This window comes from Capra hircus, chromosome 6, assembly GCF_001704415.2.
Source record: "Capra hircus breed San Clemente chromosome 6, ASM170441v1, whole genome shotgun sequence".
Taxonomy (NCBI): domain Eukaryota; kingdom Metazoa; phylum Chordata; class Mammalia; order Artiodactyla; family Bovidae; genus Capra; species Capra hircus.
Genome location: NC_030813.1, coordinates 24,526,341 through 24,549,369, shown reverse-complemented (window position 1 = coordinate 24,549,369; position 23,029 = coordinate 24,526,341). Strand labels below are relative to the sequence as shown.

The following is a 23,029-nucleotide window of genomic DNA, read 5'->3' as shown; positions in this document are numbered from 1 at the left end:
TATGAGGTGAAATAGAGAGAGTTAACAATATAAAAATAACTTCCTTTATTATTTGATATATTATATAGAAGATAAATAATTTAAATTTAAAAGCATATAACTCCCATTTCTAATTCTTGAGGGTAGACCATAATGACTGTTTAGGACATTTGCTGTGAAAATGTTATTAGAGTCACTCATAATTTTCATGGCTTTATTTTTCCATTTTTTAAAAAAAGTTACATGATCTCTGTATTTCCCAGCCACCTGTTCTCCTTGCTCAGCCCTGCAGTAAATCTTTCTCTGGTCCAAAAAACAAAAAAAAAAGTTTCATGATCTCCTAGGTTTATTTCACACATTTCTCATTTTGTATGTAACAAAGGTGGTTAATATTGATAACCTAAGAGACTTGCCACTTATGCACGCACCAGACAGGAGTTAGGAAAATAAAAATCTCAAAATAATTACAATTTCAAAACAGTATGAAGATTCAACATGACCATTTTCCTCTGCCAATAATCTTCTCCAATTTCCATTGCTTCATCATCCAAATTTTTTTCAGCTTAAAACTAAGGATGGCAAAGCGTGAGTGCTTCTCAAAGTGATAGCATTTTAGACTGTTAACAGTGGTTTATGAATTCATCTCTTTGGATGCCAGGACCAGGCTTTGTTAGAGAGTAGAGACGACAGTGAAAGCACACCCTATATTTTGGGAGAGGGCATGCTGACCACACAAACAGACCAGGAACAGTAGGTTCTGGGGAGAGGAAAATTCCACAAGCTCTATGCACTTCCCAGAGCTGGTTCTGCTAACCCAGGCCCCAGAGCACTCACACACACTGTTGCACATTCTCCTTGTCTGCATTTTTTTTTTTAAACACAAGGTTTCCTAAATATTTTAGTTGCCTATAAATATTTATATTTATTTAGTATAAATATTTTCTTTTATACTATTTCACTCTGTCCTCAAACTGATTGATCTACTTTGTCTCCTTCTTGGGATTTTACTCAGGAGTATTCTCAGAGAAAAGAAAAATGAACTTACCTGGTGTTTCTGTTGCTTTGATTGAACTCTGAGTCTCAGCTTTAGAGCAAAAAAGAAAAGAAAAAGAAAATTGCTAAAATTAAACATTGAATATCAAATATCTACTCTCACAATTGTTTCAGGTGGTAAATGCATAGAGATTTTAGTTCATTTCTGATTTACTTTCCTCAAGTCACCGAATCATGAGGCTTCCTGAACAGAAGAAACTTCAGAGCAGGGGTCAGTCAACTCTCTCTTAAAGGGACAGGTAGTATTTAAGGTTTGTGGGCCATAAGTCTAGCAACTATTCAGCTTTTGCTATTGTAGTGTGAATACAGCCATATATAATACCTAAAGAATAGGTATGGCAATATTCCCATTAAATTTTAATTACAAAAATAGATGGGGCTTGGATTTGGCCTGTGAGCCAAAGTTTGCTGCATCCTCCTTTGGGGCATCTGGTACAACCCCACTTCTTGAATATGCCAGGAAAATCCAGAAGACTACAGAAACTTTGGTGGGTGCTTCATGAGTGGCACTGCCATATGTCATACTCCTACTAAGATATTGCACATCTCCTGATCTGAGGAAGATTCAGAATGGTTCAGACAGATACCTTTGAAACTTGACAAATTCCTCTGAAGGGAATAGAGCTCAGAAGAGCTTTCTACAAGTAAAATTGCTTGAGAGAATTATAATCAAAGATCACTTCAACAAACTTGAGTGTTTGCACCACGAATTAAGATTTTCCACATGAAAATATATAGAAATATTTGAGATAAATGGAAGCCCAATAATGATGGTGGATACAAATATCCACTTGCTTCCTTTGTATCTTCACCTGACTGTCTTAACAGTATCTTAAATTTTACATGTGCAAAACAGAACTCTTTTTTTTTTTTATTTGAAGTAGAGTTGATATAAAATGCTGTGTTAGTTGCAGGTATACAGCACAGTGATTCAGTTTTATATCTAAATATACTTTTTCAGTTTTTTTGCCTTATAGGTTATTACAAAATATTGAGTGCTAAGTTGCTTCAGTCATGTCCAGCTCTTTGCAACCCCATGGTCTGTAGCCTGTCAAGCTCCTCTGTTCATGGGATTTCCCAGGCAAGATACCGGAATGGGTTGCCATGCCCTCCTCGAGGTGATCTTCCTGAGCCAGGGATCAAACCCCTGTCTCCTGCAGCTCCTGCAATGCAGGTGGAGTCTTTACTGTTGAGCCACCAGGGAAGCCCAGAAGTCCCTGTGCTATAGAGTAAATCCTCATTGTTATCTATTTTATATACAATAGTGTATATATCTTAACCCCAGACTCCTAATTTATCTCTCCCTTCTCTCTTTTGGTAACCACAACTTTGTTTTCTATGTCTGGGGGTCTTTTCCTATTTTGTAAATAAGTTCATTTGTAGCTTTTTGTTTTAGATTCCACATATAAGCAGTATCATGTGTCTTTCTCTGTCTGACTTCACTTAGCATGATATACTCTAGGTCTGTCAATGTTGCTGCAAGTGGCGTTATTTCATTCATTTTCATGTGTGAGTAATGTGGTGGCACTGGGCTTCCCTTGTAGCTCACTCGATAAAGAATCTGCATGCAATGCAGGAGACCTGGGTTCGATCCCTCGGTTGGGGAAATCCCCTGGAGAAGGAAATGGCAACCCACTCCAGTATCATTGACTGGAAAATCTCATGGACAGAGGAGCCTGGAGAGTTGCAGTCCATGGGGTTGCAAAGAGTCGGGCACGACTGAGTGACCAACACTTACTGTGGTGGCACTAGTGGGAAGAACCTATCTGCCAGTGCAGGAAACATAAAAGACATGTGTTTGATCCCTGGGTCAGAAAGATCCCCTGGAGGAGGGCATGACAGCCCACCCCAATACTCTTGCCTAAAGAATCTGATGGACAGAGGAGCTTGGCTACAGTTCACAGGATCACAAAGAGTTGGACACGACTGAAGTGACTTAGCATGAATGCAATATTCCATTGTATCGATACACCACACTTCTTTATCCATTTCTAACTCTTGACTTGTGTCCTCAAACACACCTCCCCTTTCACTTTTTTGAACCAAAGTATGAAAGACTCTTGAGAGTCCCATGGACTGCAGGGAGATGCAACCAGTTCATTCTAAAGGAGATTGGTCCTGGGTGTTCTTTGGAGGGAATGATGCTGAAGCTGAGACTCCAGTACTTTGGCCACTTCATGCGGAGTTGACTCGTTGGAAAAGACTCTGATGCTGGGAGGGATTGGGGGCAGGAGGAGAAGGGGACGACAGAGGATGAGATGGCTGGATGATATCACTGACTCGATGGACGTTGACTTTGAATGAACTCCGGGAGTTGGTGATGGACAGGGAGGCCTGGCATGCTGTGATTCATGGGGTCGCAAAGAGTCGGACACGACTGAGCGACTGATCTGAACTGAACTGATGGTACCATTGCCTCGCAAGTGCATGAGCCAAAAAGTAGTGGTCTTTCTTCTTCTTCTTCTTTTTTTTTCTTGATTCATTTTTTTTTCCTCACCTCATCAGCCCTAGCTTCTAAATATATTCCACCTACGCCTCACCGTTCAGTTGACTACTGTTCATCTAGCACCTATATCTCTCTCGTTAGTATGTGTAATAGCCACCTAGAAAAAGTTTTTTTTAAATTTACATTTCATTAGGCCAGTGGTGCCTTATTCCTCTCCTCACTACAGCTAGCAACTCTCCGTAGGTTATGGCTCCTGCCTTGCTCCTCAGTTCACTCCAGCTGTCTCAGCCTGCTTGGCCTCTCCATGGTAGATAAATGTCCCAGGGATCCCTTGCCTCAGACGGCCTGCTTGCCTGCCCTAAGCATCTGGGCTGTCTTCTCAGGCCTACTCTGGCTCCTTCTCACCCTTCATGACTCTGTTCAGGTGTCACCACTCAGAGAAGTCTTCTCCAACCACCTTATTAAAAGCTATCTTCTCATTTCCCTCCACCTCAGCTCACCACGATGCTTTGTTTGCTCAATAGTTTATCACTCCAGTGATTTTTAAAATGGCTTTGTTTTCTGTTAGAATGTAAGTCCGGGAGGACAGAGATTTCTTATTTTACTCAGAGTCATAATTTCAGCATCTACTATCCATACTAGGTCTCTGCTAAAAACATAGGGAATGAACAAATAATAATATAAAATAATAATTGATAATAATAATAAAAATTAAAAATAGTAGCTATCATTATCCAACTAGCAGTTTTTAAGGCAAAATGAATGTGTTATTAAAAATTGCTAGTTGGATAATGATAGCTACTATTTTTGAAGCAACTCTTCAGATCAATTCTATATATAAATCATTGATGTCTATGAGAAAGATGTTATTATTTTCATTTTGCAGATCTGCAAATAATAATTGAAAGAAGTGAAACTATGTTCTCAAAGGGAGCACTGTGATTATAATTCCGTTGGTTCTAAGGTCCATCTTCTTTTACTAAGAGACAGCTTTTTTCCCCCACTAAACTGTTCTGAGTGGAAAGCTTACGTAATTAATTGCTACTTTTCATAACTAGTTAAAATAATTTTGTACATGGCCTAATGCTGTACTTGGAGGATGCAGTTAAAATATTTATCAGCTGCCAGAGAATTAGAATATAAACGAAATCAAAACCTTTGTTCCTCCTGCTTTTAATATAAGGTCATAATCTTTCTTGCTGATAGACTTTATTGAGAATGAACAGTTTTAAACTCATATCAGGCAAAGCCTCCTGACTATTCCTTTTTGCATTTTTTTCATCCTTCAAAATTGCATAATGATTTCTCAGGGACATATTGCATAAAATAAAAATGATTATGCCTTAAGAAGTAGTGGAATAATGAAAAAAAAAGCAATTCAAAACCCTTTTCTTGAGTCTTCAGAGGTCCAGATATTTCTATATAAATAAATATATTGTTATTCTGAGAAGGAAATTCTGTAAATCTTAAATACTTAATCAGTACTGGGAAATATATACCTTTTAATTCTGAAATCAAGGATGTATTATTTTGAAGATAATAAAACATCTTCATACGACATTCTATTTTCAAATTTCGACTCAGTTTTGGAAATATAAAATCTTAATAGAGATGAATGCTATGGAATATGACTAAAGTTGTGGAAACTAATGAAAAGTGAAGGTATTTGTAATTATTCCTGTGTGTGTGTGTGTGTGTGTGTGTGTGTGTTTTAAGTTTCATAATGCAAATATGCTTTAAGAAAAGGCCAAATTCTGATCTGAAGAGGAAGCAGGTGTGCTTAGTCATTCAGTCGTGTTCGACTCTTTGCGACCTTTCTGGACTGTAGCCTGCATGGCTCCTCTGTCCGTAGGATTTCCCAGGCAAGAATACTGGAGTGGGTTGCCATTTCCTCTTCCAGTGGACCTTCCTGACCCAGGGATCAAACCTGCATCTCCCATGTCTCCTGCATTATAGGCAGATTCTTTATCTGCTGAGTAAGTGGAAGTTAAATAGAAATGAGTGTAGTGCCTTCTGTCAACCTAGTCTCAAATTTAGTTGTTGAGTAAAGACCAAATCCTTAATCAGGGTGTTTGGCAACTGAAATCTCTTGGTTGAGTTTGAAACTCAAGCTTGAAGTTGAGTTCAGTTTGAAACTGAAGTCTTATGAAATGCAAATGAACTTTGAAATGCTAAACTTTAATCTACAATTTAATCCCAAACTAAACTTTAGATGTATGCATTTTTAAAAAATATTTTCTACTAGTCTACAACTTCTCTGCTCATTTTAATTTGTTTATTAAGTTTTATTGGAGTATAGTTGCTATACAATGCTGTGTTTGTGTCTGCTGTATAGCAAAGTGAATCAGCTATATGTGTACAATATCCCTTCTTTCCTGGATTTCCTTCCCATTTAGGTCACCACAGAGCACTGAGTAGAGTTCCCTGTGCTATATGGTAGGTATATACACACTGCTATGTATAAAAGAGATAACTAATGAGAATGATGCTAAAGCTGAAACTCCAGTACTTTGGCCACCTCGTGCGAAGAGTTGACTCATTGGAAAAGACTCTGATGCTGGGAGGGATTGGGGGCAGGAGGAGAAGGGGACGACAGAGGATGAGATGGCTGGATGGCATCACTGACTCAATGGACGTGAGTCTGAGTGAACTCTGGGAGTTGGTGATGGACAGGGAGGCCTGGCGTGCTGCAATTCATGGGGTCGCAAAGAGTCGGACATGGCTGAGCGGCTGAACTGAACTGAACTGAAACTTTGCTTAAACTATCAGCTTTTAAGATAGAAAGCTTAAGCAATAATACAAGTAACTTTGCTAAATATTATCTTACAAAAGCCATTGTATTTCCAGCTATATATAGCTGTATATAATTACCTACAGAACATGATTTATCATTAAAAGGCCCAGGAAAAAAAACAGTTATTCTCATATATAATTCTTTACTGATTTGCTTAAAAATAATTTACTATGACCAATTAAAATTTTCCTTCTCATTCGCCCTCATACATACCATCCTCCATCCCCCCAACAAAGCATTGACTGAGTCATCATATGAAAGATTAGTCCTAGTTTGGATAAACTGTGATGTGTGACTAAGACTTTGTTATCCTGAGAATTCCTCTTTTATCTGCCCACATGAAATGGTACAAACTAATTAAATAGCATGTAAGAAACATTGCAATTAAGTTCCCTGATAAATGTCATAGATAAATGGTGCCATTCACAAAAGAAATAATGAGCCTGAGTGATCAGAGAAATTAGACTTTTCCAAAGCATGAGATGCATAGCTTATATGAGAGATTCTATACTGGAAAGTGGCATTAAATCAGATTGAAACACTCAGTGAGAAAGTAATTATTTTCCATTTTTTTGTGAGTTTATTTCAATGAAGAAGTTTCAAAATTTCAATTTGATGCAAATACATCATTAATACCTAGAATGTACTTATCTTTTTTTCCACCCCACAGGGAGAAGTGCAAATCCAGTCCCCCACGACCACAAATTATACAGTCAAGTTTTGTGGAAATTGCAGGGGTCAGCACATCAGAGTGTGATAGAGAAGCCATGCTGTGGGGTGAAAATCACCTTCATCATCCCAGTATCTCCCCTGCCAGGTAAGTATTTGATTTATTTATTAAGCAAGGCTAAAACTCAGAGCCTTTGGCAAGCAACAAAATCTAGCTAGAATTTTATTTTATTTTGCTTACATCACAGCGACTTTCTAGCTTCTGCTTATGCCGATTCAAACTGGTTTTTTATTCATGATGGTTTCCTTTTTAAACAAATTTAAGAATTAAAAACTGCATCCACTTAAAGTACTAAATGAATAATAGTGCAGATGGTACATATATCTGGTAACCTCATTAAGTTGTGGGAAATACTGAGGTGATATTTTGTAGAGGCTCTTTATGGTTGTGTAGAATTTTAATAATCAGTTGGAGGAAGGACAAGGGGAAGAAGGAATGACCATACAGATGAGGAAGACAGGTTGCGCAAATCACACGGTCAGGAATAAATCTGGCACGGTTGGCAACAGCATGAGAACCACCCCGGTGAGAATCCCAGGTTTCTGGTGAGAATCCCAGGTTTATATTCAGTCAGTTGGTCAGTGTTATACTGATTGAACTTCTATTTGTCAAGCATATGATGCACTCAATTAAAAGCTACTTGCTTTCTAATTCCTTTGGATACTTTATGTGAAATAGTTGTAATGAGAGAAAGTGTGGTATATCGATATTTACGGAGTTTGAGGCAAGAAAAACAGGGTTTGAATTACATCTTTTAATTTAACATTGGGTGAGTCATTTAATCTTTATGAACCTGTTTCCTTATTTGTGAAACTGATACCATTAATACCATCTTTGCTTGGCTTTTGTAAGGATTATCATTAACAAAATAATATTAAAAGCTAAAATGTCTTGTTTTCTTTTCAGACACTGTTTTAAGCTTCATATTATTTTATCTATTTTAATCTTCACAAGAATCCTGTAAAAGCATAGTCATTACAACTATTTTACAGATGAGGAAACGAAGGCACAGTGAAGTTAAATAGCTTACCAAAGGCCAAAGTCCAAATAAATGGTTGTGCCATTATTTGAATCTCAGCTATTTGATCTCAAGGGCTTCCCTGGTGGGTCAGTTGGTAAAGTGTCTGCCTGCAATGTGGGAGATCAGGGTTCAATCCCAGGGTCGGGAAGATCCCCTGGAGAAGGAAATGTCTACCCACTCCAGTATTCTTGCCTGGAGAATTCCATGGACAAAGAAGCCTGGTGGGCTGCAGTCCATGGGTTCGAAAAGAGTCAAACACGAGTAAGTGTTCTAACACTTACACTTTCTTTATCTGATTTCAGAATCATTGTTAGTAAACAATAAGCCAGCTTCCTCTTGGCACAATTGGAGCGACCATTTCTTTTAAGAAAGGTGTGGTGCCTCGAAAAGTACAGGCTTGTGCAGAAGCCATTCTCACGTTCAACCAGTAGTATATCTGAAGTGGTTACTTGATCTTTATACAATTATATATGCTTTTTGTATTAAAAACAAGCTCTATACTAAACTAGGATAGATTATGCAAAAGGGAAACATACATGATAAATTATTTGTTACATATAAATGTTACTAACCCTGATTAAATAACCTACTAATTTCTTATACATGTTCAGTTCAGTCTCTCAGTCGTGTCCGACTCTTTGTGACCCCATGAATCGCAGCACGCCAGGCCTCCCTGTCCATCACCATCTCCCAGAGTTCACTCAAACTCACGTCCATCGAGTCGGTGATGCCATCCAGCCATCTCATCCTCTGTCGTCCCCTTCTCCTCCTGCCCCCAATCCCTCCCAGCATCAGAGTCTTTTCCATGAGTCAATACTTTGCATGAGATGGCCAAAGTACTGGAGTGTCAGCTTTATCATCATTCCTTCCAAAGAACACCCAGGGCTGATCTCCTTTAGAATGGACTGGTTGGATCTCCTTGCAGTCCAAGGGACTCTCAAGAATCTTCTCCAACACCACAGTTCAAAAGCATCAGTTCTTCGGCGCTCAGCCTTCTTCACAGTCCAACTCTCACATCCATACATGACCACAGGAAAAACCATAGCCTTGACTAGATGGACCTTTGTTGGCAAAGTAATGTCTCTGCTTTTGAATACGCTATCTAGGTTGGTCATAACTTTTCTTCCAAGGAGTAAGTATCTTTTAATTTCATGGCTGCAGCCACCATCTGCAGTGATTTTGGAGCCCCCAAAAATAAAGTCTGGCACTTTATAAATGTTACTTATTTTTAATTAACAAAAGTCAGACTTTTCCCTTCAAAGTTCAAGTCTATAGTATTATATATTCTATGGTAGCAGAGGCTCTGATGCAGAAATTGTTTAGAAGTATTTTTACCCACACACTTGAGGCTTCCCTGGTGCCTCAGACAGTAGAGAATCTGCCAGCAATGTGAGAGACCTGGGTTCAATCCCAGGATTGGGAAGATCCCCTGGAGAAGAGAATGGCAACCCATTCTAGTCTTCTTGCCTGGAGAATTCCACAGAGCAGCTTGTTGGGTTACAGTCCATGGGGTCACAAAGAGTTGGACATGACTGAGTGACTAACAGTTTCACTTTCGTTTTACCCACACAGTTGCCTTAATAGAATTAGGTACTGGTAACTTGCCCACCTCAATGTCTCCTACCTATAATCTTGTTACACATACTCTCCTTAGCCAAGTCAGAATCCATCAGAAGGGGAAAGCAATAGGCTCTCTTTCCCTGTCAACAGACCTCACTAGCTCCTCTCCACTCTAAAATCAAGCCTGAATTTGAGATAATGTCCCCACAGTGCCTTTATCTAAAGGTCACTATTCAAGCACCCACTGCTCATATGCTTAAGAGGGAGACGAAGCATCATCTGTTACACGTTTGGCAAATGCATAGTTCACTTTTATTCTTGTTTGTATTGGGGCACTTGTATTATAAAATGCATGAGGTTTTGGTTTGCCAAAGGTACTTTTCAGACATATATTGTCTACAATATAAATTCTGCTTATCAGAACCCAAAACACTGCCACAGAGAAATGTTCTTGTTATGAAGGAAAAATGACCCTCCTCTTCAAATTTCTCTACATGGTGACTAATTATATACAATTATTAGTTTACAATTATGGTTGGAATCAGACTTCTCCTAAATAGCCTTCTTCATGTCATGTCTAAGATGATTACAACAGAAAGGGGGGAAATGGATGTTACCAACCCAGAGTGAGCCCTGAATGTCCACAGTGCCCACTTGCCGTCTCCTTGTATCTTAGAGGTCTCCTAAGAAGAGACTTAGAGACTGAGTCACCTGCAGCGAAGTCTTTTGAAGGACTATGTGCTCAGTTGCTCAGTAGTGGCCGATTCTTTGCTACTCCATGGACTGTGGCCCCCAGGCTCCTCTGTCCATGGGGATTCTCCAGGCAAGGATACTGGAGTGGGTAGCCATTCCCTTCTCCACTTAAGGACTCTGGGTACGCCAAAAAATGCACCCAGTATGTATAAGGAGTGGGATTAGATAAGGCTCTTATGGATGACTAGTGGCTTTTCTAGTCAGGATATTTTGCCTAAACACACAGATTACTTCAAATCACGGAGGCCAGAATAAGGGAAGTACTTGTGGAGATATGTGTGGACTGCAACTAAAGATCTGTCAGGAATCAGAAGATCTCCAGGTCCTGCTACTTTTTCCTTATCTCTTGAACAACTTAACCTTGCTCATGGGATCTCTCCATTTCCCCACAGAGTCTCTCTATAGTCAGTAGCCTTCTCTACTGACTCTGCCAACTCAAGCCTCCTGAAGCCAGAGGCAAGCGCACGAATCACCATGGCCATCTCAGATTCTCTACTAACCCTGCGCTACTCCAGTCCCCGCCTGCTTCTTGGTTTGTTTGGGTTTTCTAGTTCAGTTCAGATTACCCAGGAAGGAAATTTGATTGGCCTAGGTTAACAATTTCTTTTTGTTCTTAAATGAATATTTATCTGAAAACTCACCACTTAATCCACTCATTGTAAGTATACAACCTAATAATATTTTGTAAATTTATGGAGTCATTGAACCATCACTATAATCCAGTTTTAGAACATTTTCTTCAATATAAAAAACTTTCTTGAGCCTTTCTGCAGTCAGTCCCCAGGCTGGTCCCTGGGTGTAGGCAACCACGTATATGATTTCTGTCCCTATAAAAAATATCCTGGATATTTCCTAGAAATGGAATTGTATATGTTGGATTTTGTGAAAGGCTTCTTTCACTGCATAATGTATTTGAGATTCATGCTGTTACAGCATGCATCATTATTTTGTATCTTCACACTGTTGAATGGTATTGTCTTTTATGGATATCCCATGTTTTGGAACATTCCAAATGCATTTCAAGTGGAAAATCCAATGAGATATTCTATTTCACCAATTAATGCACATTTGAGTTGTTTCAGCATTTGACAGTTATGAATAACGCTACTCTTAACACTCATTAACTCCATATCCTGTTTTGATTATTATAGCTTTAGAGTAAGTTTTGAAGTTGGGGGTGGTTGAGTCTTCCAACATTGTTCTTTTTCAAAAGTGTTTTGGCTATTCTAGGTCACTTTCATTTCCATATATATTTTGAAAGTGAAGGTGAAAGTTGCTCAGTTGTGTCCGACTCTTTGCGACCCCATGGACTATACAGTTCACAGAATTCTCCAGGCCAGAATACTGGAGTGGGTAGCCTTTCCTTTCTCCAGGGGATCTTTCCAACCCAGGGATCGAACCCAGGTCTCCCACATTGCAGGCTGATTCTTTACCAGCTGAGCCACAAGGGAAGCCCAAGAATGCTGAAGTGGGTAGCCTATCCTTTCTCCAGTGGATCTTCCCAGTCCAGGAATCGAACTGGGGTCTCCTGTATTGCAGACAGATTCTCTACCAACTGGGCTATTGGGGAAGCCCATATATATTTTAGGATTTGCTTATCAATTTCTAGGAAAAAAAACTTTCTGGTATTCTAATAGGAATTGCGTTGACTATTTTATCAGTTACTGATCAACTTGAGAAGAATTGCCATCCTAAAACATCAAGTCTTCTAAACTATGAACATGTAATGTCTATATCTTTTATATTCTTTGCAATTTTACATACATATTTGTATTTTAATCATGAATTTATGCTGATGTCTGAAGTTTCAATCTGATAGTGCAGTGTTTACCTTTCCTTCCCCCATTCTGTATTTGTATCTCCCCTTTTCACCTTGAGAACACATTTATCTGTTTTTTCACTTGTACCTAGTATTTAGAGCTAATATATTCATTTCAATAAAACAAACTCATCAAGTGAATTTCAGGGTTTCTTTTTAGTGTTTTTCTTTTCTCTCCCTCTCTTCATCCATTCTTCTGGGGAGGGTGTGCAGTTAAGACTATGTTGTTTAAAGAACTTGGATTCTTTTTGCATCTTTTTGTGTGCTTTATTAACAATTCACATATGGTTAGGTAAAGTGTCTTCTGTTTGTATTTAATTATTTTCTATTTCTGTCTTTGTTGATGGTTATATACTTAGAAATAAATATATTTGTTTTGAAAATTGATGGTACATTGCTGCTGCTGCTAAGTCGCTTCAGTCATGTCTGACTCTGTGAGACCCTATAGACGGCAGCTCACCAGGCTCCCCTGTCCCTGGGATTCTCCAGGCAAGAGTACTGGAGTGGGGTGCCATTGCCTTCTCCAGATGGTAGATTATTATGGTATAAAACAAGAAAATGTTCAAAACACATATCACGAGCTTTTAAAAATTTTTAAACATATAGCAGCAACTGAAATCACATTTTACACACCCTCACCACAATTTCTTTCTTTTGAACCCTGGAAATGGCTTTGTGTGGCTAAAGTCAGAATCAAAATGATGCCACTTTTCCATTTCATTAGCACTTTCACACTGGCAGTAATGTTTCAAAATCTGATGTCTTTGCTCAAGCACCAGATGTAATTGTACTAATGAAAAATTTTCTATTTTGATGCTGAGTGGGCTTGTCTAAATCACAAAAACTAACAAGTGATCTTTTCACATAATGCTAAAATAAATGAATTATTTAAATCATGTGTGCATCACATTAAAAGCACACAAGTTGCCTTCCCCTCCCTGTCCTGCTGTGTCTGGCCTGCTGGCTCATATGTGCCGTGTTTCCTAGATGTGCTCTGATGCCAGACTCCACAGTGTGAATATTCAGAGATTGAGATCAGAAGGTTTGGGGGGTCCCTTAGTCCTTTTGCTCCCTTGCCTGGAAACTGATCCCATCATATGTCCATTTTAGGGAGTGGGCTGCCGTCTATGGGGTCACACAGAGTCGGACACGACTGAAGTGACTTAGCAAGCAAGAACCCACTAGAACCCCTCCAGATGATGTGCTAGGTATCACTGACTAGCCTTCCTTAGTTCAGTTCTGCTCGTGTGACTATCTGACCTACGTCAAAAAACCTAAGGAGCTAGCAGCATGGAATAAAGAAAAAGCACAGGGCAAGGAATCAGATATGCTAAGTTGCTAATTCTGGTATCCACTAGCCCTACTGATGGAAACAATCTTTCTTGATGATTCACTTTCAGTTACCTCATTAGAACACTAATTATAAAAGGCTATACTCAGGAACAGGCAGATGACAGATGCGCAGGGCAAGGTATGGGGAAAGGATGTGATGCTTCCATGTCTTCTCCTGTGAACAAATGTTCACATGTTCACCAGGTCAGAAGTTTTTCCATTTAGATATTTAATTTCTCAGAGAAGTGTTTTCTAGTCTAGTGTACAAATATTGCATTTCTATTGTTAAATTTACTCTTAAATATTTTATTCTTTCTGAAGCTACTATGAATGGAATTATTTCCTGTGGTATAGAATATAGTATGAATGGTATAGAATATTCTTTATTAGTTCTGGTAGATTTATTGTGAAATCATCAGGTTTTCTATATAGATAATGATGTAGTTTGCTGAGAAAAACACTTTTATTTCTTCCTTTCCAATCTGGATGAAAGTTTCTATCTCTATCTATTTATAATCTTAATGTAGTATAAAGAACCTCCGGTTATAATTGCGAATAATACTGGTGAGAGTAGACATCTTTGTTGTGTTTCAGATTTTAAGAGAAAATATTTAGTCTTTCATTATTAAGTAAAACATTTACTGTATATTTTTCATAGATATCCTTGATCAGTTTAAGGAAGTTTTACTTATTTCTAATTAATTGAGAGTTTTAATTAAGTGGGAACCTTATTTCGTCAAATGCTTTTTAAGCATTTGTTGATTCTACTAAGACGGTATATTACATTACTTGATTTTCAATCTTAAACCAACTTTGCATTCCTAAGTGAATCCTATTTGTTCATGTTTTTATCTCTTTTCATATGTTACTGATTTTTTCTAATATTGTATTGTGTCTATGTTCATGAAGGATAATGGTCTATAGTTTTGCCTGCATTTTCTTTTCATTCTTTTCTATTTTTGGTGTTATGGTAATACTGGCCTCAGATAATTATTTGTGCAAAGTTTCCCTTATGTCACAAAAGAGTTTGAGAAAAATTAGTATTACTTCTGAGAATATTTTCATAGAATTCAGAATGTTTGCCATCCTGCTTGGAACTTTATTTAAACTTTTAATGCAGAATCTTACATTGTTTTCGGTCTTGTCAGTCTTCCTAACTTCTTGAATCAGTTTTAACAATTTGTTCCTTTCTAATTTTTTTCCTATTTCATCAAAGTTGTCTGATGCTTTGGCCAATCTTACCTTTTTGTGTAGGTGATATCATAGATTATCACCCAGGCTTGAACTGATCCTCGTTGGCATCCACTTATTTGTAGCTATGGAGGGATAGAGTGTCACTATACAAAGCAAAGTTGCCAAATTGTTGTCCTATTTGTAGAGATTAGGAGAGAACACAGGCTTTCCTGGTGGCTCAGTGGTAAGGAACCCACCTGCCAGTGCAACAGATGTGGGTTTGACTCCTAGGTCAGGATTATTCCCTGAAGAAGGAAATGGCAAACTTCTCCAGTATTCTTGCCTGGGAAATCCCATGGAGAGAGGAACCTGATTGGCTACAGTCCATGGGGTCACAAAAGAGTTGGACACCACTTAGCAACTAAACAACAGCAATGACAACAAGGGGAGAATATAAGTGAGACAAGGTTCTTTTTTAAGTGTGGGCTGGAAAACTTTCTGAGTTTTGTTCTATCCAATATACTAGTTTAACATTTCAGTGCAGTGAAAAAGTTGCCTTAAAGCTCAACGTTCAGAAAACTAAGATCATGGCATCCAATCCAATCACTTCATGGCAAATAGATGGGGAAACAGTGGCAGACTTTATTTTTTTAGGCTCCAAAATCACTGCAGATGGTGATTGCAGACATTAAATTTAGAGACGTTTACTCCTTGGAAGGAAAGTTATGACCAACATAGATAGCATATTAAAAAACAGAGACATTACTTTGTCCACAAAGGTCCATCTAGTCAAGGCTATGGTTTTTCCAGTAGTCATGTATGGATGTGAGAGTTGGACTATAAAGAAAGCTGAGTGCTGAAGAATTGATGCTTTTGAACTGTGGTGTTGGAGAAGACTCTTGAGAGTCCCTTGGACTGCAAGGAGATCCAACCAGTCCATTCTGAAGGAGATCAGTCCTGGGTGTTCATTGGAAGGACTGATGTTGAAGCTGAAACTCCAGTACTTTGGCCACTTGATGTGAAGAGCTGACTCATTGGAAAAGACCCTGATGCTGGGAAAGATTGAGGGCAGGAGGAGAAGGGGATGGCAGAGGATGAGATGGTTGGATGGCATCACTGACTCAATGGACATGGGTTTGGGTGGACTTTGTGGGTTGGTGATGGACAGGGAGGCCTGGCGTGTTGTGGTTCATGGGGTCGCAAAGAGTCGGACATGACTGAGCAACAGAACTGAACATTTCAGCACAGATTCTTGTACTTACTCTTGGAGTCAGAGCTTTGTGATGTGGAAACAGCACTTGAAAGTGATTGACTCATCACTGTTGCTTCTGTAGTACTCAACTTGGTCTCCGTGATGTTTTTGGTGCTAGTTCCTAATTATGAAAAAAGAATGAGTAGTCATCAGGGGTGTAATCAATACTAGACTGTATCATTAATATTAATATAAACATCCAGTTACAGCTTGAAGATTAGCTACTTAAAGTCTTCTGATCAAGGTATAGAAATTCAGTGTTTTGATATCTACCTTTCGATGAGTCAGTTAATTGCATTTTTTAAAGTGAAGGGAGATTAGACTCTCCTATTTGTCTGATACAGGTTATTTCATTTGACCACATAGTAATTTTATGAATTAAGTAGTAACTATGATCATAGCTGTGAAAAGAAGAGAGGCAAAAAGCAAAGGAGAAAAGGAAAGATATAAGCATCTGAAAGCAGAATTCCAAAGAATAGCAAGACGAGATAAGAAAGCCTTCTTCAGTGATCAATGCAAAGAAATAGAGGAAAATAACAGAATGGGAAAGACTAGACATCTCTTCAAGAAAATTAGAGATACCAAGGGAATATTTCATGCAAAGATGGGCTCGATAAAGGACAGAAATGGTCTGGACCTAACAGAAGCAGAAGATATTAAGAAGAGGTGGCAAGAATACACAGAAGAATTGTACAAAAAAGATCTTCACAACCCAGATATCATGATGATGTGATCACTAATCTAGAGCCAGACATCTTGGAATGTGAAGTCAAGTGGGCCTTAGAAAGCATCACTACGAACAAAGCTAGTGGAGGTGATGGAATTCCAGTTGAGCTATTTCAAATCCTGGAAGATGATGCTGTGAAAGTGCTGCACTCAATATGCCAGCACATTTGGAAAACAGCAGTGGCCGCAGGACTGGAAAAGGTCAGTTTTCATTCCAATCCCAAAGAAAGGCAATGCAAAATACTGCTCAAACTACCACACAATTGCACTCATCTCACATGCTAGTAAAGTAATGCTCAAAATTCTCCAAGCCAGACTTCAGCAATACGTGAAATGTGAACTCCCTGATGTTCAAGCTGGTTTTAGAAAAGGCAGAAGAACCAGAGATCAAATTGCCAACATCTGCTGGATCATGGAAAAACCAAGAGCGTTCCAGAAAAACATCTATTTCTGCTTTATTGACTATGCCAAAGCCCTTGACTGGGTGGATCACAATCAACTGTGGAAAATTCTGAAAGAGATGGGGATACCAGACCACCTAACCTGCCTCTTGAGAAATCTGTGTGCAGGTCAGGAAGCAATAGTTAGAACTGGACATGGAACAACAGACTGGTTCTAAATAGGAAAAGGAGTATGACAAGGCTGTATATTGTCACCCTGCTGATTTAACTTATATGCAGAGTACATCATGAGAAATGCTGGACTGGAAGAAACACAAGCTGTAATCAAGACTGCCGGGAGAAATATCAATAACCTCAGATATGCAGATAACACCACCCTTATGGCAGAAAGTGAAGAGGAACTAAAAAGCCTCTTGATGAAAATGAAAGAGGAGAGCAAAAAAGTTGGCTTAAAGCTCAACATTCAGAAAATGAAGATCATGGCATCCAGTCCCGTCACTTCATGGCAAGTAGATGGGGAAATAGTGGAAACAGTATCAGACTTTATTTTTTGGGGCTCCATAATCGCAGCAGATGGTGATTGCAGCCATGAAATTAAAAGACACTTATTCCTTGGAAGAAAAGTTATGACCTACCTAGATAGCATATTCAAAAGCAGAGACATTACTTTGCCGACTAAGGTCCATCTAGTCAAGGCTATGGTTTTTCTTGTGGTCATGTATGGATGTGAGAGTTGGACTGTGAAGAAGGCTGAGCACCGAAGAATTGATGCTTTTGAACTCTGGTGTTGGAGAAGACTCTTGAGAGTCCCTTGGACTGCAAGGAGATCCAACCAGTCCATTGTGAAGAAGATCAACCCTGGGATTTCTTTGGAAGGAATGATGCTGAAGCTGAAGCTCTGGTACTTTGGCCACCTCATGCGAAGAGTTAACTCATTGGAAAAGACTCTAATGCTAAGAGGGATTGGGGGCAGGAGGAGAAGGGGAGGACAGAGTATGAGATGGCTGGATGGCATCACGGACTCGATGGATGTGAATCTGAGTGAACTCTGGGAGATGGTGATGGACAGGGAGGCCTGGCGTGCTGCAATTCATGGGGTTGCAAAGAGTCGGACACGACTGAGCGACTGAAGTGAACTGATTATCATAATTTTATGTATGACTCAGAAAAGTTATAGAATTTCCCCATGGTCACATAACAGGAGCAAGCCAAATTTTTCCCAATGTGAAAGTAGTCCTCAGTTACCCTAGAATGGGGTTGGTAAGGTAGTAGTAGTAGTTGAAAATGGTACCATGGTTCTCATGCTGCCTAGGAGAGAATTTTCAGGTAGATTGCGTAGCTAGGAGGAAAGAGATGATAGGAAGTGAATATAATAAACTTTTTAATTATATTTAGTTCATTTTGGGGAGTGGGGGAAGGAAATTTAACAACAAAGAAACAAAGAAAAATAAGCTGAGTTTTCAAAAATAGCATTGGGATATTTTAAATCATCTATATTTGCACTAATTTTATAAAACAAAATGATCAATGACCTCCAGGCTTTTCAAAGTCCAGCACAGGACTAGTGTTAGTGTTAGCTAGATATGGTGTTGGCTGGAGATGCAGTTTAATAGATTTTTATCACAAAGAGGTCTGGAAGCCTGAATTGTGGGTACCTTCCAGAAGTGCCAATCAGGTTTCATTCTGTGGCATTAAGCATCTACAGTGTACAGCAAATTCTTAGGACACATGAGAGATTCATGCTGAAGAAGCTGATAGTTTGTAGAAAGACCTTACAGATGATGGGTAACTGTGTCTTCTGACAAAAAAGGCTTTAGGAATTTATATGTCAAAGAAAGTGAAAAAATTTGAACATAGGCTAAGGATTAATGCTGAATATGAGAAAGAATGAGTGAAAATGGGCACAAACTTCAGGAGAATCTTGAAGTATTAAATTGAGAGGGAAATATTTGAGGAAGTAAAAAAATGTCTTATTCCTACAGCAGGAAAGCAGAAATTGATCTTGCAATAGCGTGGAAGTAGAAAGGTACAGAAACTCAATACTTGAGGATGGAGGAACATGGGGATAAAGATTTTGCTTTGCACTGGAACTACAAGAAAAGATGCTTGAAAAACATCAGGACAGGAGTTCTTCATAAATCTTCAGAGATTTCTTCTCCTAAGCTAAAATTGGAAACCATGAAAAAGCTATCTTAATGGCCTAAAAAATTCTCTAATATGAGGCAAATTCAATAGTCTTGGTGATGGGGGGAAAAAGAATATGTAGCTAAGAAAGATGAGAGGGGCTACCAGTTTACAAAAATACAAAGAGAAGAGCAGAAAATGGAATAGCTGGGCTACAACGCCAAAAATTTTACTTGAGAGAATTACCACTATATCTACTACTGTGGGCAAGAATCCCTTAGAAGAAATGGAGTAGCCCTCATAGTCAACAAGAGAATCTGAAATTCAGTACTTGGGTGCAATCTCAAACACAACAGCATGATCTCAGTTCATTTCCAAGGCAAAACATTCAACATCACAGTAATCAAAGTCTATTCACCAATCACTAATGCCAAAGAAGCTGAAATTGAATGGTTCTATGAAAACCTACAAGGCTGTCTAGAACTAACACCAGGAAAAGATGTCCCTTTCATCACAGGGGATCAGAATGCAGGAGTAGGAAGTCAAGAGATAACCTGTAATAACAGGCAAGTTTGGCCTTGGAGTACAAAATGAAGCAGAGCAAAGGCTAGCAGAGTTTTGCCAAGAGAACACACTGGTCACAGCAAACACCCTCTTCCAACAACACAAGAGATGACACTACACATGGACATCACCAGAAGGTCAACATCAAAATCAGACTGATTATATTCTTTGCAGCCAAAGATGAAGAAGCTCTATACAGTCAGCAAAAACAAGACCTGGAGCTGACAGTGGCTCAGATCATGAGCTCCTTATTGCAAAATTCAGACTTAAGATGAAGAAAGTAGGGAAAGCCACTCATCAAATCAGCCACCTAATCAAATCCCTTACAATTATACAATGAAAGTGACAAATAGATTCAAGGGATTAAATCTGGTAGATAGAGTGCCTGGAGAACTATGGACAGAGGTTCATAACATTGTACAGGAGGTAGTGACCATAACCATCTCCAAGAAAAAGAAATGCAAGAAGGCAAAGTGGTTGTCTGAGGAGGCCTTACGAATAGCTGAGGAAAGAAGACAGTGAAAAGCAAAGGAGAAAGGGAAAGGTATACTCAACTGAATGCAGATTTCTAGGGAAAAGCAAGGAGAGATAAGGCCTTCATAAACGAATAATGCAAAGAAATAGAGGAAAACAATAGAATGGGAAAGACTAGAGATCTCTTCAAGAAAATTGGAGATATGAAAGGAACAATCATGTGTGGATGGATGTGAATAAGGAAAGAAATGATATGGACCTAACAGAGGCAGAATAGATTAATAGGTGGCAAGAACACAAAGAAACTGTACAAAAAAGATCTTAATGACCCAGATAACCATGATGGTGTGATCATTCACCTAGAGCCAGACATCCTGGAGTCTGAAGTCAAATGGGTCTTAGAAAGCATCACTACAAACAAAGCTAGTGGAGGTGATGGAATTCTAGCTGAGCTATTTCAAATCCTAAAAGATGATGCTATTAAAGTGCTGCACTCAATATGTCAGCAAATTTGGAAAGCTCAGCAGTGGCCATAGGTCCGTTTTCATTCCAATCCCAAAGTAGGGAAATTCCAAAGAATGTCTAAACTACTATACAACTGAACTCATTTCTTATGCTAGCAAATTCATGCTCAAGCTAGGCTTTGACAGTACGAGAACCAAGAACTTCCAAATGTACAAGTTGGGTTTAGTAAAAGGAGAGGAATCAGAGATCAAATTGCCAACATCTGCTGGATCGTGGAGATGGAGAAAGCATGGGAATTCCAGAAAAATAGCTACTTCTACTTCATTGACTATGATAAAGCCTTTTGACTGTGTCTGTCACAACAAACTGGAAAACTCTTAAAGAGATGGAAATACCAGACCACCTTATCTGTCTCCTGAGAAACCTGTATGAAGTCAAGAAGCAACATTTAGAACCAGACATGGAACAACAAACTGGTTCCAAATTGGGAAAGGAATAGATAAAGGTTGCATATTGTCACTCTGCTTATTTAACTTATATACAGAGTACATCATGAGAAATGCCGGGCTGGATGAATCACAAGCTGGAGTCAAGACTGCTGGGAGAAATACCAATAACCTCAGATATGCATATGATATAACTCTAATGACAGAAAACAAGGAGAAGCTAAAGGACCCCTTGATGAGAGGGAAGGAGGAGAATGAAAAAAACCGGCTTAAAACTCAGCTTTCAAAAAGGAACAACATAGCCTCTGTTTCCCACCACTTCATGGCAAATAGAAGGGGGAGAAGTGGAAGCAGTGACAGATTTCATTTTCTTGGTTTCCAGATCACTGCAGATGGTGACTGCAGCCATGAAATTTTAAAAATGCTTGTTTCTTGGAAGGAAAACTATAACAAACCTAGACAGAATATTAAAAAGCAGAGACATCACTTTGATGACAAAGATCCATATAGTGAAAGTTATGATTTTCCTAGTAGTCATGTATGACTGTGAAAGTTGGACCATAAAGAAGACCAAGAGCCAAGAAATTGATGTTTTTGAATTGTGGTACCAGAGAAGATTCTCGAGAGTCCCTTGGACAGCACGATCAAACCAGTTAATCCTAAATGAAATCAACCCTGAATATTCACTGGAGAACTGTTGCTGAAGCTTAAGCTCCAAACTTTGGCCACCTGATGCGAAGAGCCGTCTCTTTGGAAAAGATCTTGATGTTGGGAAAGGTTGAGGGTAGGAAGGGAAGGGGACGACAGAGGATGAGATGGTTCGATGGCATTATTGTCTCAATGCACATGAGTTTGAGCAAACTCAAGGAGATAGTGGAGGACAGAGGAGCCTGGCATGCTGCATTCCGTGGGGTTATAAAGAGTCAGAGATGACTTAGCAACTGAATAACAGCAACAATAGGTGGAATGCATGGAAGACAAAATACAAGGAATTTTTATACAATAATTAACTAGGGATAAGGAGAATCCAATATAACAGATACTTGAGAAAGTCTTATCAGTACTAGAGGGTAAGCGTAGAGAAGAGACTTTGACTCCAACCAGAGTCTTATGTTAGACCACTGACTAGAACTAAGCAGAATGAGTGTGAGGAATATGGGCTGTTTTACAATCTGTGTTGGTATTATCAATGTGAGATTCATTTTGTATGTTTTTGGAGATTAAATCTGGTGGAGTAAACAATAAATATGGACATTAATTATATTAGGAATTTAAGACGTGTTTATAGCAGACTGACTTCAGAGAGAGGATTTATCAAGTTAACTTGTGCAGGGAAGGAGATTAAGCAGCTTTATTCCTTTGAAATTACATAATTTGACTTACAGTACCCAATGCACATAACAAAATCTTTTGTGTGGTCACATTATCTTCAGAAATAGAATATGGGATCAGTGAATTTTTGACAGTTAACATTTATTGAAACATATGTTATAGAATACTAGTACTCTGGTATGTTCTGTTTATGTTTAAAAATGCTTCCATAGTCAAACTACTAGGAGCTGCATAAATTTTTTTAAAAAACATCAAATGAATGTCTTTGAACCAAGAATTTTTATAAATGTAACTGTACACTGTAAAACCCTACGATGGTAACATGTCCTCCAGTACCCACGCCAAAGGAAGAGGAACTCAGATAATGAAACCAGACTCTGACAGGTCCCCAAAGATTCCAGAGAAGCACAGAATGGTGGCAAGGAAGCAATGTATACAGCTTCCAGGGGAATACAGGAAGAGGAGAAGGTCTATTTTTATGTAAACATTATATTTCCTTTTTCTTGTCTATATTATTTAGAGGCTGGATTAAGGTAGGCATTAAGGGTCTATTGGAATGGTGTGCTTAGCACGTCTCTTGCCAAA

At 38.8% G+C, this 23,029-nt stretch overlaps 1 protein-coding gene across 1 annotated transcript in view; it reads right to left on the bottom strand.

The window, feature by feature from the left end:
* Positions 1 to 23,029, bottom strand: part of EMCN (endomucin) — a 127,463-nt gene that overhangs the window by 41,171 nt on the left and 63,263 nt on the right. The window contains exons 3-4 of the mRNA XM_005681371.3: positions 15,923 to 16,033; positions 1,025 to 1,063 (exon numbers count right to left, since the gene is read on the bottom strand). Coding sequence (XP_005681428.2) covers positions 1,025 to 1,063; positions 15,923 to 16,033 — 150 coding nt within the window. The remainder of the gene's footprint in view (positions 1 to 1,024; positions 1,064 to 15,922; positions 16,034 to 23,029) is intronic.